The sequence below is a fragment of the Oncorhynchus clarkii genome, unplaced genomic scaffold (assembly GCF_045791955.1).
Source record: "Oncorhynchus clarkii lewisi isolate Uvic-CL-2024 unplaced genomic scaffold, UVic_Ocla_1.0 unplaced_contig_811_pilon_pilon, whole genome shotgun sequence".
In the NCBI taxonomy this organism is placed as follows: Eukaryota; Metazoa; Chordata; class Actinopteri; order Salmoniformes; family Salmonidae; genus Oncorhynchus; species Oncorhynchus clarkii.
In genome coordinates, this window is record NW_027260964.1 from 33,115 (window position 1) to 52,015 (window position 18,901).

General features: G+C 48.0%; 1 protein-coding gene across 1 annotated transcript in view; it reads left to right on the forward strand.

Moving 5' to 3' along the window:
* The window catches only part of LOC139402699 (voltage-gated delayed rectifier potassium channel KCNH8-like), a 31,818-nt gene that overhangs the window by 11,399 nt on the left and 1,518 nt on the right, over positions 1-18,901 (forward strand). Inside the window, exons 6-12 of the mRNA XM_071146598.1 lie at positions 1,120-1,277; positions 3,968-4,175; positions 7,224-7,619; positions 10,627-10,826; positions 11,396-11,645; positions 12,469-12,683; positions 18,221-18,495. Coding sequence (XP_071002699.1) covers positions 1,120-1,277; positions 3,968-4,175; positions 7,224-7,619; positions 10,627-10,826; positions 11,396-11,645; positions 12,469-12,683; positions 18,221-18,495 — 1,702 coding nt within the window. The remainder of the gene's footprint in view (positions 1-1,119; positions 1,278-3,967; positions 4,176-7,223; positions 7,620-10,626; positions 10,827-11,395; positions 11,646-12,468; positions 12,684-18,220; positions 18,496-18,901) is intronic.

Below are 18,901 nucleotides of genomic sequence, written 5' to 3' on the forward strand. Positions count from 1 at the left end.
TACCCCTCCTATAACGGAGCGATGATTAAGCTGAAGACTTCCGTTAGCTCCCAGAGATAATGCCTAGGATTTAACATTCAGATTACAACCGGGGTAACATTCTGGGCAGGCTAACACACTCTTGTGGCCCTGGAGACATGGGTTCAACCCCTCAGTCGCTCACACACCCATTGATTTAATAAATAATTGCATCATTCACTTCGCGATCATCATAACAGCCAATATTAATCCACATCCCATTAACATCCAAGGCACTTCCTCATCTAATTAACATCCAGCCAATCGTTTGAGGAGATCAATGAGCACTTCTGTATTTTATTAAACAGACTGATTACATTTCCACCTCTTGTTTCCAGACTGTTTACTGTGAGGGATTATGGTTCTAATAACTAAGATCAATAACAAAAAGCTTCCTCTGTTACCCAGCAGGCACAACTGGTTGCAATGTCACGTCATGGTTTGTTGTATACTGATTGTTTCCGTTGTTTTTGATGTCCCGTTTCGAGTTGAAAAATTCAGCAAACTTTCCCCAAATTCCCAGATCTTTCCAGAAGTCTGGGTTGAAGGATTCCAGATTTCCTGCTTATTCCTTTCCGCGTCGAGGAGTCTTCCAGCCAGGATTTATGGAAAGCTGTGGATTTTGGGAATTACCAGAAAAAAAACTGTAAATGATGTTTTCAACAGTGGAGGCTGAGGGAAGGAGGGCTCATAATAATGTCTGGAACGGAGTCGATGGAATGGAATCAACCACATGGAAACCACGTCTTTGATTTGGTTGACTCCATTCCATTGGCTCCGTTCCAGACATTATTATGAGCCCTCCTTCCCAGACATATTGATGTTGACATGAAAATAACTGTCTTAACCTGGTTGTAATCTGACATCTCTACAACCGATTTATGACCAGGAACAACGTCATTAGGACGTCCCATGCCAAATGTTGCTTGCTGGGTTGAATGAGGATTGAATGATGGTTGAATGATCCCACCTAGGAGCGATCCTTTTTAACTGCTGTCTGTGTGTCCTCTGTTGTGTTTTTATTGGTGCTCTACGTGTTGGCTGGTCCAATCAAATGTCCCCTTTGTCCTATTCTATCTCACCATGTGTTTTCTGTGACAGACATTGCACTGAACTTCCGCACCACCTATGTGAGTACGACGGGTCAGGTGGTTTATGAAGCCCGCTCTATCTTTGTACACTACGCCACCTCCTGGCTGTTTGTTGACCTGATCGCCGCCCTGCCCTTTGACCTGCTCTACGCCTTCAATATCAGCGTGGTGGGTGTGCGGCACGTTCCCGCAACGCAGGCATGCACAGACATATGAGAAGACACACACATACACACGCATACATACTTTACACACACACACACACACACACACACACACACACACACACACACACACACACACACACACACACACACACACACACACACACACACACACATACAGTACCAGTCAAAAGTTTGGACACACGTACTCATTCAAGGGTTTTTCTTTAGTTTGACTATTTTCTACATTGTAGTAGTGAAGACTATGAAAACTATGAAATAACACATATGGCATCCTGTTGTAACCAACAACATGATGTTAAACAAATTAACATATTTTAGAGATTATTTAAAGTAGCCACCCCTTTGCCTTGATGACAGCTTTGCACACTCTCGGCCTTCTCTCAACCAGCTTCTCCTGGAATGCTTTTCCAACAGTCTTGAAGGAGTTCCCACATTTGCTGAGCACTTGTTGGTGGCTTTTCCTTCACTCTGCAGTCCAACTCATCCCAAACCATCTCAATTGGGTTGAGGTCGGGTGATTGTGGAGGCCAGGTCATCTGATGCAGCACTCCATCACTCTCCTTCTGGTCAAATAGCCCTTACACAGCCTGGAGGTGTGTTGGGTCATTATCCTGTTGAAAAACAAATGATAGTCCCACTAAGCCCAAACCAGATGGGATGGCGTATCACTGCAGAATGCTGTGGTAGCCATGCTGGTTAAGTGTGCCTTGAATTCTAAATAAATCACAGGCAGGGTCACCAGCAAAGCACCCTCCCACCTCCTCCTCCATGCTTCACAGTGGGAAATACACATACGGAGGTCATCCGTTCACCTACCCTGCATCTCAAAAAAACTTGGCGGATTGAACCAAAATTCTCAAATTTGGACTCATGCGAACAAAGGACAGATTTCCATTGGTCTAATGTCCATTGCTTGTGTTGTTTGGCTCAATCAAGTCTCTTCTTCTAGTTGGTGTCCTTTAGCAGTGGTTTCTTTGCAGCAATTCGACCATGAAGGCCTGATTCAAACAGTCTCCTCTCAACAGTTGATGTTGAGATGTGTCTGTTACTTGAACTCTGTGAAGCATTTATTTGGTCTGCAATCTGAGGTGCTGATGAAACTTACCCTCTGCAGCAGAGGGAACTCTAATGAAACTTACCCTCTGCAGCAGAGGGAACTCTAATGAAACTTACCCTCTGCAGCAGAGGGAACTCTAATGAAACTTACCCTCTGCAGCAGAGGGAACTCTAATGAAACTTACCCTCTGCAGCAGAGGGAACTCTAATGAAACTTACCCTCTGCAGCAGAGGGAACTCTAATGAAACTTACCCTCTGCAGCAGAGGGAACTCTAATGAAACTTACCCTCTGCAGCAGAGGGAACTCTAATGAAACGTATCCTCTGCAGCAGAGGGAACTCTAATGAAACTTACCCTCTGCAGCAGAGGTAACTCTGTGTCTTCCTTTCCTGTGGCGGTCTTCATGAGAGCCAGTTAACTCTGATGAACTTACCCTCTGCAGCAGAGGTAACTCTGTGTCTTCCTTTCCTGTGGCGGTCTTCATGAGAGCCAGTTAACTCTGATGAACTTATCCTCTGCAGCAGATGGAACTCTAATGAAACTTACCCTCTGCAGCAGAGGTAACTCTGGGTCTTCCTTTCCTGTGGCGGTCCTCATGAGAGCCAGTTTCATCATAGCAGAGGTAACTCTGGGTCTTCCTTTCCTGTGGCGGTCCTCATGAGAGCCAGTTTCATCATATAGCTTGATGGTTTTTGCAACATCACTTGAAGAAACTTTAAAAGTTCTTGTCATTTTCCACATTGACTGACCTTCATGTCTTAAAGTAATGATGGACTGTCATTTCTCTTTGCTTATTTGAGCTGTTCTTGCCATAATATGGACTTGGTCACTAAATAGGGCTATATTCTGTATACAGTAAACACAGTAAGATGGAAAGAAATTCCACAAATTAACTTTTAACAAGACACACCTGTTAATTGAAATGCATTCCAGGTGACTACCTCATGAAGCTGGTTGAGAGAATGCCAAGAGTGTGCAAAGCTGTCATCAAGGCAAAGGGTGGCTATTTGAAGAATCTCAAATATAAAATATATCTGGATTTGTTTTACACTTTTTTGGTTACTACATAATTCCATATGTGTTATTTCATAGTTTTGATGTCTTCACTATTATTCTACAAAGAAGAGATTAGTAAAAATAAAGAAAAACACTTGAATGAGTGGGTGTGTCCAAACATTTGACTGGTTCTGTACATAGAAACACACACGCAGAATGGTGACTGATCACTTTGTTCTTTGGCCAAAGGGCTTCATAGAGACATGGGGGTGCAGCCAGCCAGGGACTGGGGCGTGTCTGTCTGTGTGTGAGGATAGGTCATGTTTGTGTGAGACGTATTGAGTCGTCAGTCACACCGAGTCTCCCCAGGCGTTAATGGTGTCCCGTGATGTATCAATACCAGCCTCCTGCTGTGTCATCGATCCCCGAACCAAGAACATTTCTCACAACAACACCTCAAAGGCATCACTCAACTGTCAAACTTTCCAACTTTCAAGAACACACACACACACACCTATCGACACACACACACATCACACACACGCACTCTGTCAATACCAATGACTATTGACCTCTGCTTTCATGTCCCCTCCCTCCCCTCCTCTTCCCCTGTGCAGTACTTTGGGGTCCACCTGCTGAAGACAGTGCGGTTACTGCGTCTCCTGAGGCTGCTCCAGAAGCTGGAGCGTTACTCTGAGTACAGCGCCGTGGTTCTCACCCTGCTCATGTCTACTTTCGCCCTGCTGGCCCACTGGATGGCCTGCGTCTGGTACTTCATCGGACGCAAGGAGATCGAGAGCAACAGCCTGAGCTCCTGGGATAATGGTGAGTAAACCTGGCAACAAAATAAACACACACACACACACACACTAAATTAAATGGTATTTTATTGAGTTATTAGTTCAATGATAATGAAGAGCTATTGGGACATTGGATAGTTAGCAACTTCCCACACATGTAAAGACACAGTGACTCTTTGATGGTAACTCCACACATGTAAAGACACAGTGACTCCTTGATGGTAACTCCACACATGTAAAGACACAGTGACTCCTTGATGGTAACTCCACACATGTAAAGACACAGTGACTCTTTGATGGTAACTCCACACATGTAAAGACACAGTGACTCCTTGATGGTAACTCCACACATGTAAAGACACAGTGACTCTTTGATGGTAACTCCACACATGTAAAGACACAGTGACTCCTTGATGGTAACTCCTCACATGTAAAGACACAGTGACTCCTTGATGGTAACTCCACACATGTAAAGACACAGTTACTCTTTGATGGTAACTCCACACATGTAAAGACACAGTGACTCCTTGATGGTAACTCCTCACATGTAAAGACACAGTGACTCTTTGATGGTAACTCCTCACATGTAAAGACACAGTGACTCCTTGATGGTAACTCCACACATGTAAAGACACAGTGACTCCTTGATGGTAACTCCACACATGTAAAGACACAGTGACTCCTTGATGGTAACTCCTCACATGTAAAGACACAGTGACTCCTTGATGGTAACTCCACACATGTAAAGACACAGTGACTCCTTGATGGTAACTCCACACATGTAAAGACACAGTGACTCCTTGATGGTAACTCCACACATGTAAAGACACAGTGACTCCTTGATGGTAACTTCTCACATGTAAAGACACAGTGACTCCTTGATGGTAACTCCACACATGTAAAGACACAGTGACTCTTTGATGGTAACTCCACACATGTAAAGACACAGTGACTCCTTGATGGTAACTCCACACATGTAAAGACACAGTGACTCTTTGATGGTAACTCCACACATGTAAAGACACAGTGACTCCTTGATGGTAACTCCTCACATGTAAAGACACAGTGACTCCTTGATGGTAACTCCACACATGTAAAGACACAGTGACTCCTTGATGGTAACTTCTCACATGTAAAGACACAGTGACTCCTTGATGGTAACTTCTCACATGTAAAGACACAGTGACTCCTTGATGGTAACTCCACACATGTAAAGACACAGTGACTCTTTGATGGTAACTCCTCACATGTAAAGACACAGTGACTCCTTGATGGTAACTCCTCACATGTAAAGACACAGTGACTCCTTCATGGTAACTCCACACATGGAAAGACACAGTTACTCCTTGATGGTAACTCCAGCAGTGTTGAGCTGTTTGTCCAGCCCTGATTCCAGAATGACAATATCCAACCACAAGACTTTGGATAGCGCTTTTCTATTTTCTACAGTTATATATTAGCATCACGTAGCCAGCAACATGACCTTGTAACAAACAATGATCAGTTTGTGCTCTTCCATAGTTGGCTGGTCCTCTGTCTCTCAGTTAGCTGGTCCTCTGTCTGTCAGTTAGCTGGTCCTCTGTGTGTCAGTTGTCTCTCAGTTAGCTGGTTCTCTGTGTGTCAGTTAGCTGGTCCTCTGTGTGTCAGTTAGCTGGTCCTCTGTGTGTCAGTTGTCTCTCAGTTAGCTGGTCCTCTGTCTGTCAGTAAACTGGTCCTCTGTCTCTCAGTTAGCTGGTCCTCTGTCTGTCAGTTAGCTGGTTCTCTGTCTGTCAGTTAGCTGGTCCTCTGTCTGTCAGTTAGCTGGTCCCCTGCCTGTCAGTTATTAGCCAACCTCTGTATTCCCTGTGTGTGTGTGTGTGTCTGCAATACTCTCCTCAATCACCCCGAGGCTACATGTACCTTAATATCACCTCAGACTCTCAGACACCAGGATTTCAGACGTGGGCTCAAATAGTATTTGATATCGTTCATTTACTTTGAGCATTTGCTTTAGCCTGGCTGGAGTGTCAGATGAATGGAGTTTGCACTTTTGTGACTATTCTATTGGTTCTGTTGCACCTGGCAAGCTCAGCCAAAGTATTTTAAATGATTTCAAATAGTATTTGAAACCAAGGAACAGTGCACACTAGTCAAAGGGCTAGAGAATTGGGATGCAGACAGGGTGTCTGAGGGGTTTATTGGAAGGTAGATTACATGAGAGAGAAGATGAAGGGCTGGGAGAGACAGCAGACCATGTTCTCTCTCTCTCTCTCTCTCTCTGTCTCTCTCTCTCTCTCTCTGTCTCTCTGTCTCTCTCTCTCTCCCTCTCTCTGTCTCTCTCTCTCTCTCTCTCTCTCTCTCTCTCTCTCTGTCTCTCTCTCTCTCTCTCTGTCTCTCTGTCTCTCTCTCTCTCCCTCTCTCTGTCTCTCTCTCTCTCTCTCTCTCTCTGTCTCTCTCTCTCTGTCTCTACATGATAATCAAAGCTCTGTGAGATTCAAGTGTCATACAGAACATACTTCAACACCATGGACAGGGTCTGCATTCAGAACATACTTCAACACCATGGACTGGGTCTGCATACAGAACATACTTCAGTACCATGGACAGGGTCTGCATACAGAACATACTTCAGTACCATGGACAGGGTCTGCATACAGAACATACTGCAGCACCATATACAACGCCAGGGACTAGAGAGACAGTGCTGTCTGGCTCTGCATGTACAGGATAAATTAACACTGAATAAGAAGTCAGTATCAACTGACCACTGCACTCAAGGCACGGATGCGCACACACACACACACACACACACACACACACACACACACACACACACACACACACACACACACACACACACATACAAACACACACACACACACACACATACAAACACACACACACACACACACATACTCACACACACACACACACACACAAATAATCACTGTGTCCTTTGGGTCCGTGGTGTCTGGTTTACATGTTAATGCAGCAATCTACTTAAAAGTCTTTAAGTAACTGCAGGAGAATTTGCATTACTGTGACATTTCTACTAAGTTATATAAATATTAACACTGTTCTCTAATCTCCCCAGGCTGGCTTCATGAACTGGCAAAACGTCTCGACACCCCTTACTTCCTGTCACCTTTAACCTCGTTCCTCGGAGTCACTGATTCGCTGCACACTTCTAGAACGAATGGGTTGGCAGCCAATTACAATCACTGGAACACATCAGGGTCAGAGCCGATTGGACAGGATTTCTCCTCCTCCTTCAGCTCCGGCCAATGGAACGTCAGCGAGGCGGGGCGGAGCCAGGTGAATGGCTCAGGGGTCTCGGGGGCGGCGCTAGGAGGCGGGCCGTCAGTGAGGAGCTCCTACGTGACGTCTCTGTACTTCGCTCTGAGCAGTCTGACCAGCGTGGGCTTCGGAAACGTCTCAGCCAACACCGACTCAGAGAAGATCTTCTCCATCTGCACCATGCTCATAGGAGGTGAGACACGCTGACTCACTGTTAGGAGGTGAGACACGCTGACTCACTGTTAGGAGGTGAGACACGCTGACTCACTGTTAGGAGGTGAGACACGCTGACTCACTGTTAAGTGGTGAGACACGCTGACTCAGTGTTAGGAGGTGAGCCACGCCGACTCAGTATTAGGAGGTGAGACACACTGACTCATTGTTAGAAGGTGAGACACACTGACTCACAGTTAGGAGGTGAGACACGCTGACTCGGTGTTAGGAGATGAGACACGCTGACTCACTGTTAGGAGGTGAGACACGCTGACTCAGTGTTAGGAGGTCAGACACACTGACTCAGTATTAGGTCAGACACACTGACTCAGTGTTAGGAGGTCAGACACACTGACTCAGTGTTAGGAGGTGAGACACACTGACTCAGTGTTAGGAGGTGAGACACACTGACTCAGTGTTAGGAGGTCAGACACTTACTCAGTGTTAGGAGGTCAGACACACTGACTCAGTGTTAGGTCAGACACACTGACTCAGTGTTAGGAGGTCAGACACACTGACTCAGTGTTAGGAGGTCAGACACACTGACTCAGTGTTAGGAGGTCAGACACACTGACTCACTGTTAGGAGGTGAGACACTTACTCAGTGTTAGGAGGTCAGACACACTGACTCAGTGTTAGGAGGTGAGACACACTGACTCAGTGTTAGGAGGTGAGACACTGACTCACTGTTAGGTCAGACACACTGATGTTGATGTGATGTTGACTTCAGGTCTGTAGCTAGTAGGAGGCCAGTGGTCCACACACAGACGACAGATTGGAAGAGGTCTGACACACTGACTCAGTGTTAGGAGGTCAGACACACTGACTCAGTGTTAGGAGGTCAGACACACTGACTCAGTGTTAGGAGGTCAGACACACTGACTCAGTGTTAGGAGGTGAGACACTGACTCACTGTTAGGAGGTCAGACACACTGACTCAGTGTTAGGAGGTGAGACACTGACTCACTGTTAGGAGGTGAGACACACTGACTCAGTGTTAGGAGATCAGACACACTGATGTTGATGTGATGTTGACTTCAGGTCTGTAGCTAGTAGGAGGCCAGTGGTCCACACACAGACGACAGATTGGAAGAGGTCTGACACACTGACTCTCTGTTAGGAGGTGAGACACTGACTCACTGTTAGGAGGTGAGACACACTGACTCACTGTTAGGTCAGACACACTGATGTTGATGTGATGTTGACTTCAGGTCTGTAGCTAGTAGGAGGCCAGTGGTCCACACACAGACGACAGATTGGAAGAGGTCTGACACACTGACTCAGTGTTAGGAGGTGAGACACTGACTCACTGTTAGGAGGTGAGACACACTGACTCACTGTTAGGTCAGACACACTGATGTTGATGTGATGTTGACTTCAGGTCTGTAGCTAGTAGGAGGCCAGTGGTCCACACACAGACGACAGATTGGAAGAGGTCTGACACACTGACTCAGTGTTAGGAGGTGAGACACTGACTCACTGTTAGGAGGTGAGACACACTGACTCACTGTTAGGTCAGACACACTGATGTTGATGTGATGTTGATGTGATGTTGACTTCAGGTCTGTAGCTAGTAGGAGGCCAGTGGTCCACACACAGACGACAGATTGGAAGAGGTCTGACAGCAAAATAAATATGTTGAGAGTTAGAAGCCTCTCGTGCTCGGCTTGCTCTTTGATTAACTGAGGACTGCCTCCCAAAACAGTCTAGTGTCAGGGACACACCGTGACATGTCGCTATGGCAACGGAGGCAGCTGGGCAGAGCAGGATGCCAGTTAGGAAGCACTTTGATGCCAAGATTGTGCCAGTCTGAGCCCTGGAAAGGGTTGCAACTCAGACCACATCCTTAGAGATTACTGTAGAAAACAAGAATGGATGGATGGAGGGGAATGGATGGATGGAGGGAGGGAGGGAGGGAGGTAGGGAGGGAGGGAGGGAGGGAGGGTGGGATGGATGGATGGATGGATGGAGGGTGGGATGGAGGGGAATGGATGGATGGATGGAGGGATGGATGGATGGAGGAAGGGAGGGAGGGAGGGTGGGATGAAGGAGGGAGGGAGGGAGGGAGGGAGGGAGGGAGGGAGGGAGGGTGGGATGGACGGCGGGAGGAAGGGAGGGAGGATGGATGGAGGGTGGGATGAAGGAGGGAGGGTGGATGGATGGAGGGAGGGTAAGATAAAGGAGGGAGGGAGGGAGGGTGGGTGGGATGAAGGAGGGATGGAGGGTGGGATTGAGGAATGGATAGAGGGAGGGCAGGAGGGTGGATGGATGGAGGGAGGGTAGGAGGGTGGATGGATAGAGGGAGGGTAGGAGGGTGGATGGCTGTATGAATGAATCCACTAACTGTTCACCAATATCAATTGTCCAGTAATTGATCAACAACAATTCCATCAAATTAGCACTGTGCTGAACCAGTGAAGACAATCAACCACTCTTCCACCTCTCCCTCTCCCTCTCCACCCCTCTCCCTCTCCCTTTCAACCCCTCCACCCCTATACCTCTTCTCTCTCCAACCCTCTACCCCTCTCCCTCTCAACCCCTCCACCCCTCTCCCTCTCAACCCCTCCACCCCTCTCCCTCTCCACCCCTCCACCTCTCCTTCTCCACCCTTCCACATCTCCCCCTCCCTCTCCACCCCTCCACCTCTCCTTCTCCACCCTTCCACCTCTCCCCCTCCCTCTCCCCCTCCTTCTCCACCCCTCCACCTCTCCACCCCTCCCTCTCCCCCTCCCTCTCCACCCCTCCACCTCTCCACCCCTCCCTCTCCTGCTCCTTCTCCACCCCTCCTTCTCCACCCCTCCCTCTCCACCCCTCCACCCCTCCCTCTCCACCCCTCCCTCTCCACCCCTCCACCTCTCCTTCTCCTCTCCTTCTCCACCCCTCCACCCCTCCCTCTCCCGCTCCTTCTCCACCTCTCCCCCTCGCTCTCTCCCCCTCCCTCTCCACCCCTCGCTCTCTCCTTCTCCACCCTTCCACCTCTCCCCCAGCCCTGATGCATGCTGTGGTATTCGGTAACGTGACAGCCATCATCCAGAGGATGTACTCTCGGCGCTCCCTCTACCACACACGTACCAAGGACCTGAAGGACTTTATCCGGGTCCACGGGCTGCCCAAGGCCCTGGAGCAACGCATGATGGAGTGCTTCCAGACCACCTGGTCCGTCAACAACGGCATCGACGTCAGCGAGGTGAGCTACCAGGTTTTATGATCTGACCTCAGGCTGTGAACAGGTCAAAGGTTACAATCTGTCTCTGTCATTTTAGGTTACGGCCATACAGAGTTTGTATCCAAAATAGATTTCCGATAGGCCGTTCTGGCTCACACAATGCTAACTTACTTATTAAAGTAGATGTAGCCAATGGTTACTCTTATGAGGTTAATACATTGAATGAGGAAGTGAAAAAGTTTACATTTGTTAAACTTTGATGGATAGAATAGTAGACAGATGTGGAATGTGTTCTTTATTCATCTCTCCTTTCCTCTCCTCTTCTTTCCTCTTCTCTCCTCTCCTCTTCTCTCCTCTCCTCTCCTCTCCTCTCCTCTCGTCTCCTCCCCTTTTCTCTCCTCTCCTCTCCTCTTCTCTCCTCTTTTCTTCTCTCCTCCACTCTCTCCTCTCCTCTCGCTCCTCTACACTCTCTCTCCTCCCCTCTTTTCTCTAACTGTCTCTCCTTTCCTCCCCTCTTTCCTCTCCTCTCCTCTCCTCTCCTCTCCTCTCCTCTCCTCTCCTCTCCTCTCCTCTCCTCTCCTCTACCGTAGCTGTTGAAAGACTTCCCAGATGAGCTGAGGGCAGACATCGCCATGCAGCTGAACAAGGATCTCCTGCAGCTGTCTCTGTTTGAGTCGGCCAGTAGGGGGTGTCTGCGCTCCCTGTCCCTCATCATCAAGACATCGTTCTGCGCCCCGGGGGAGTATCTCATCCGCCAGGGAGACGCCCTGCAGGCCATCTACTTTGTATGCTCTGGGTCCATGGAGGTGCTGAAGGACAACACGGTGCTGGCTATACTGGGTAGGGGACTGGCAGTGTGTGTGTGTGTGTGTGTGTGGGGGGGGGGGGGGGGGGGGGGGTGCGTCTGTGTATGTCTACTTTGTCATGGTGTTGGAGGTGGTGGTAGGACTATAAACCTTCTAAAACATCTGTGCAGCCTTCACTGCCAGTCTTTACCATTTAGCTATCATTGTGTGTGTGTGTGTGTGTGTGTGTAGACTTCACTGTCTTCACAGGAACATGTCTCTCTGTGATTCATTATGAAGGAGGCCTGTATTATAGATGATGTGTTGGTTATTAATATGGAGAGTTCAGTACAGGAACGTGTTTACCTTGGGGAGGCCAGTACACAACACATGCTTGGTTGAGACAAGTACACACGTTACATAAGGAGCTAAAATTAGCATGTATCTGTGTGGGGTGGGTGTCTTTATGTCTGTGTGTTGCATCACTTCATGGTGACCTGATCGGCTCTGACTCCCTGTGTGTGTTTCCTATGTATCCCCAGGTTGTGGAGACCTGATTGGCTCTGACTTCCTGTGTGTGTTTCCTATGTATCCCCAGGTTGTGGAGACCTGATTGGCTCTGACTTCCTGGTTGTGTTTCCTATGTATCCCCAGGTTGTGGAGACCTGATCGGCTCTGACTCCCTGTGTGTGTTTCCTATGTATCCCCAGGTTGTGGAGACCTGGTTGGCTCTGACTTCCTGTGTGTGTTTCCTATGTATCCCCAGGTTGTGGAGACCTGATTGGCTCTGACTTCCTGTGTGTGTTTCCTATGTATCCCCAGGCTGTGGAGACCTGATTGGCTCTGACTCCCTGGTTGTGTTTCCTATGTATCCCCAGGTCGTGGGGACCTGATCGGCTCTGACTTCCTGACCAAGGAGCAGGTGATCAAGACCAATGCCAATGTGAAGGCCCTGACCTACTGTGACCTGCAGTACATCAGTCTGAAGGGGCTCAGAGAGGTGCTCTGGCTTTACCCAGAGTACGCCCAGAAGTTCATCACTGAGATACAACATGATCTGACTTACAATCTGAGAGAGGGGCATACGGCTGAGGTGATTAGTAGACACACAGAACAGAACGCATTCACTGGGACTCTCTCTCTCTCTCTCTCTCTCTCTCTCTCTCTCTCTCTCTCTCTCTCTGTCTGGATTAGAAATAGCAGCAGTTTCTCAGAGTGTGCATCTAAAAATAGCATGCGAGAGAGGAGGTGGTTGTCCCTGAAGGCCTGTGTCCCCCTCTGCCTACAGCACAAAGCCCCCGGATTAATATAGATCCACAACAAACAGATGGGTAGATCAGTAGTGAAGGATGTAGAGGGGAGATCTCCTGATGACGTCAGGGCTGTAGTAGATCAGTAGTGAAGGATGTAGAGGGGAGATCTCCTGATGACTTCAGGGCTGCAGTAGATCAGTAGTGAAGGATGTAGAGTTGAGATCTCCTGAACTTCAGGGCTGTAGTAGATCAGTAGTGAAGGATGTAAGGGGGAGATCTCCTGATGGCTGCAGTAGATCAGTAGTGAAGGATGTAGAGGGGAGATCTCCTGATGACGTCAGGGCTGTAGTAGATCAGTAGTGAAGGATGTAGAGGGGAGATCTCCTGATGACTTCAGGGCTGCAGTAGATCAGTAGTGAAGGATGTAGAGTTGAGATCTCCTGAACTTCAGGGCTGTAGTAGATCAGTAGTGAAGGATGTAGAGGGGAGATCTCCTGATGGCTGTAGTAGATCAGTAGTGAAGGATGTAGAGGGGAGATCTCCTGATGGCTGCAGTAGATCAGTAGTGAAGGATGTAAGGGGGAGATCTCCTGATGGCTGCAGTAGATCAGTAGTGAAGGATGTAGAGGGGAGATCTCCTGATGACGTCAGGGCTGTAGTAGATCAGTAGTGAAGGATGTAGAGGGGAGATCTCCTGATGACTTCAGGGCTGCAGTAGATCAGTAGTGAAGGATGTAGAGGGGAGATCTCCTGATGGCTGTAGTAGATCAGTAGTGAAGGATGTAGAGGGGAGATCTCCTGATGGCTGCAGTAGATCAGTAGTGAAGGATGTAGAGGGGAGATCTCCTGATGACGTCAGGGCTGTAGTAGATCAGTAGTGAAGGATGTAGAGGGGAGATCTCCTGATGACTTCAGGGCTGCAGTAGATCAGTAGTGAAGGATGTAGAGTTGAGATCTCCTGAACTTCAGGGCTGTAGTAGATCAGTAGTGAAGGATGTAAGGGGGAGATCTCCTGATGGCTGTAGTAGATCAGTAGTGAAGGATGTAGAGGGGAGATCTCCTGATGGCTGCAGTAGATCAGTAGTGAATGATGTAAGGGGGAGATCTCCTGATGGCTGCAGTAGATCAGTAGTGAAGGATGTAGAGGGGAGATCTCCTGATGACGTCAGGGCTGTAGTAGATCAGTAGTGAAGGATGTAGAGGGGAGATCTCCTGATGACTTCAGGGCTGTAGTAGATCAGTAGATAATGATGTAGAGGGGAGATCTCCTGATGGCTGTAGTAGATCAGTAGTGAAGGATGTAGAGGGGAGATCTCCTGATGGCTGCAGTAGATCAGTAGTGAAGGATGTAAGGGGGAGATCTCCTGATGGCTGCAGTAGATCAGTAGTGAAGGATGTAGAGGGGAGATCTCCTGATGACGTCAGGGCTGCAGTAGATCAGTAGTGAAGGATGTGGGGGGAGATCTCATGATGACTTCAGGGCTGCAGTAGATCAGTAGTGAAGGATGTTGGGGGGAGATCTCCTGAACTTCAGGGCTGTAGTAGATCAGTAGTGAAGGATGTAGAGGGGAGATCTCCTGATGACGTCAGGGCTGTAGTAGATCAGTAGTGAAGGATGTAGAGGGGATATCTCCTGATGACGTCAGGGCTGCAGTAGATCAGTAGTGAAGGATGTAGAGTTGAGATCTCCTGAACTTCAGGGCTGTAGTAGATCAGTAGTGAAGGATGTAGATGGGAGATCTCCTGATGACGTCAGGGCTGTAGTAGATCAGTAGTGAAGGATGTAGGGGGAGATCTCCTGATGACGTCAGGGCTGTAGTAGATCAGTAGTGAAGGATGTAGGGGGGAGATCTCCTGATGGCTGCAGTAGATCAGTAGTGAAGGATGTAGAGGGGAGATCTCCTGATGACGTCAGGGCTGCCGTAGATCAGTAGTGAAGGATGTAGAGTTGAGATCTCCTGATGACGTCAGGGCTGTAGTAGATCAGTAGTGAAGGATGTAGAGGGGAGATCTCCTGAACTTCAGGGCTGCAGTAGATCAGTAGTAAAGGATGTAGAGGGGAGATCTCCTGATGGCTGTAGTAGATCAGTAGTGAAGGATGTAGAGGGGAGATCTCCTGATGACGTCAGGGCTGTAGTAGATCAGTAGTGAAAGATGTAGAGGGGAGATCTCCTGATGACTTCAGAGCTGCAGTAGATCAGTAGTGAAGGATGTAGAGGGGAGATCTCCTGATGACGTCAGGGCTGTAGTAGATCAGTAGTGAAGGATGTAGAGGGGAGATCTCCTGATGACTTCAGAGCTGTAGTAGATCAGTAGTGAAAGATGTAGAGGGGAGATCTCCTGATGACTTCAGAGCTGCAGTAGATCAGTAGTGAAGGATGTAGAGGGGAGATCTCCTGATGACGTCAGGGCTGTAGTAGATCAGTAGTGAAGGATGTAGAGGGGAGATCTCCTGATGACTTCAGAGCTGCCGTAGATCAGTAGTGAAGGATGTAGAGGGGAGATCTCCTGATGACGTCAGGGCTGTAGTAGATCAGTAGTGAAGGATGTAGGGGGGAGATCTCCTGATGGCTGCAGTAGATCAGTAGTGAAGGATGTAGAGGGGAGATCTCCTGATGACGTCAGGGCTGCAGTAGATCAGTAGTGAAGGATGTAGAGGGGAGATCTCCTGATGACTTCAGAGCTGCCGTAGATCAGTAGTGAAGGATGTAGAGGGGAGATCTCCTGATAACTTCAGGGCTGCAGTAGATCAGTAGTGAAGGGTGTAGAGGGGAGATCTCCTGATGACGTCAGGTTTGTAGTAGATCAGTAGTGAAGGATGTAGAGGGGAGATCTCCTGATGACGTCAGGTTTGTAGTAGATCAGTAGTGAGGGTGTAGAGGGGAGATCTCCTGATGACGTCAGAGCTGGAGCCCAGCTGGAATTCTCTGGATCTGTATGGATATCTCATACACACACACACACACACACACACACACACACATGCAAAGACACATACACACCCGCACACACATGCAAAGACACACACACATGCAAACACACAGACACCTGAGGGTCACACACTGTGTTCTTTTTGTGTTGCAGTCTGAGAGTACGCTTTCCCTTTCTGTGGCATGCTGCACATGAATGGTGGCACGTGCACACACACACACACACACACACACACACACACACACACACACACACACACACACACACACACACACTCTCTGAGTCAGAGAACAGTCAGGACAGAACATTCCCTCCTCAGTGCTGTTCTCCCCAGGCATCCCACTGCTAAATATAGACCCTCTGATCTAAATATAGGTCTCTGCAATGGGGACGTTGGGCTGGTATAGAGGCAAGAGGAGGAGAGGAGAGACCCTCTGATCTAAATATAGGTCCCTGCTATTGGGACGTTGGGATGGTATAGAGGCAAGAGGAGGAGAGGAGAGACCCTCTGATCTAAATAAGGTCTCTGCAATGGGGACGTTGGGCTGGTATAGAGGCAAGAGGAGGAGAGGAGAGACCCTCTGATCTAAATATAGGTCTCTGCTATGGGCACGTTGGGCTGGTATAGAGGCAAGAGGAGGAGAGGAGAGACCCTCTGATCTAAATATAGGTCTCGCTATGGGCACGTTGGGCTGGTATAGAGGCAAGAGGAGGAGAGGAGAGACCCTCTGATCTAAATATAGGTCCCTGCTATTGGGACGATGGGCTGGTATAGAGGCAAGAGGAGGAGAGGAGAGACCCTCTGATCTAAATATAGGTCTCGCTATGGGCACGTTGGGCTGGTATAGAGGCAAGAGGAGGAGAGGAGAGACCCTCTGATCTAAATATAGGTCCCTGCTATTGGGACGATGGGCTGGTATAGAGGCAAGAGGAGGAGAGGAGAGACCCTCTGATCTAAATATAGGTCTCGCTATGGGCACGTTGGGCTGGTATAGAGCCAAGAGGAGGAGAGGAGAGACCCTCTGATCTAAATATAGGTCTCTGCTATTGGGACGATGGGCTGGTATAGAGGCAAGAGGAGGAGAGGAGAGACCCTCTGATCTAAATATAGGTCTCTAATAGGGGCACGTTGGGCTGGTATAGAGGCAAGAGGGGGAGAGGAGAGACCCTCTGATCTAAATATAGGTCTCTGCTATTGGGACGATGGGCTGGTATAGAGGCAAGAGGGGGAGAGGAGAGACCCTCTGATCTAAATATAGGTCTCTGCTATGGGCACGTTGGGCTGGTATAGAGGCAAGAGGGGGAGAGGAGAGACCCTCTGATCTAAATATAGGTCTCTAATAGGGGCACGTTACACTGGTATAGAGGCAAGAGGAGGAGAGGAAAGTAAACAAGAGCTGGAGGAGGGGGGGGTGAACAAGGGGAGAGAGAGAGAGGTTCAGATGAAGGGAAATGGGAGAGAAGGGGTTGGAGGGAGAGGGAGAGAGATGCGTTCACAGTTACCCGATGAACAATTAATAAGCTAATTACAGTACATCAACAGGATCTTGTCTCCCTCCCATGCAGGATTAATTTTTTATTAAAGAAAGGTAGGGGGGGGCAGAATAAATAATGAAAGGAAACAGATAAAGCAGAACAGTCTGTTTTACACGACCAGGATTGCTATTATGAAGGATTTTAGGCTTCTTATATATTGTGAATGGTAGTGTATATATCTTGATATCCTAGTATTGTGAATGGAAGTGTATATATCTTGATATCCTAGTATTGTGAATGGAAGTGTATATATCTTGATATCCTAGTATTGTGAATGGAAGTGTATTTATGATGATATCCTAGTATTGCGAATGGAAGTGTATTTATGATGATATCCTAGTATTGTGAATGGTAGTGTATTTATGATGATATCCTAGTATTGTGAATGGTAGTGTATTTATGATGATATCCTAGTATTGCGAATGGAAGTGTATATATCTTGATATCCTAGTATTGTGAATGGAAGTGTATATATCTTGATATCCTAGTATTGTGAATGGTAGTGTATTTATGATGATATCCTAGTATTGTGAATGGAAGTGTATATATCTTGATATCCTAGTATTGTGAATGGAAGTGTATTTATGATGATATCCTAGTATTGTGAATGGTAGTGTATTTATGATGATATCCTAGTATTGTGAATGGAAGTGTATTTATGATGATACCTGGAATGCAGCAGTGTTGTCAATGCTAGTCTTTATGTTATATCAATGAGTCCTCTGCTGATCAAACTTAAACATCAACACTCAATCCTTCCACTTTTCTCTCCTTCTTCTCTCTCTTTCTTTCTCTCTCTCTCTCTCTCTCTCTCTCTCTCTCTCTTTCTCTTTCTCTCTCTCTCTCTCTCTCTCTCTCTCTCTCTCTCTCTCTCTCTCTCTCTCTCTCTCTCTCTCTCTCACAAACACAGATGGACTGGGTGACTAACGGTGGTATTGTGAAGAAGCTTTCCTCTATCAAAGAGGATGAGGAGGGATCTGAGGAGGCTCAACACTCGCCCCTCCCCAAAATGCCCCGTTCCCCTCTGGGTCTGGGATGGGGGCTGGGCTCGCCCCTGCGCTCCCCACTGCGCTCGCCCCTGCGTAGCCCCTCCCGCCCCTCCACAGACCACCGCAGGCACCGCCCCACCACTCTCCAGATTCCTGTGGTGAGCTTCAGTTGTGCCCCTCTGGACCTCAGTCCCAGGTAGGAACCCTCCGTTGCTGGGGGGAGCGGTTCTAGTACCACAGGCTACTGAATGGGCTTTGAAGACATACTATAGGATCAAAGAAAGGAAATATAGGACTTTTTCTGACATTATCTAACAAGGATGCCCAGGCGATTATTCCACAACCTTATTCTAGGCTATTCCAGATCGTCTCTACCAGTCAGAGTGGGGGAGTGTTTCAGATTGATGCTAGGTCACAGAGGGACAATGGCCACTTTGTATACTACCTCATCACCTGGCTGTAGTGCTACGAGCCTATTTCACACCTAAGCACAGCTGACGTTGTGCAGATCCATTCATTTATGTTGAGTTCAGTTCTCTGTTTATATCAGGATCAACAGTTCATTGGTGTTATTCTGCCATCTGGTGGCCACAATACAAACT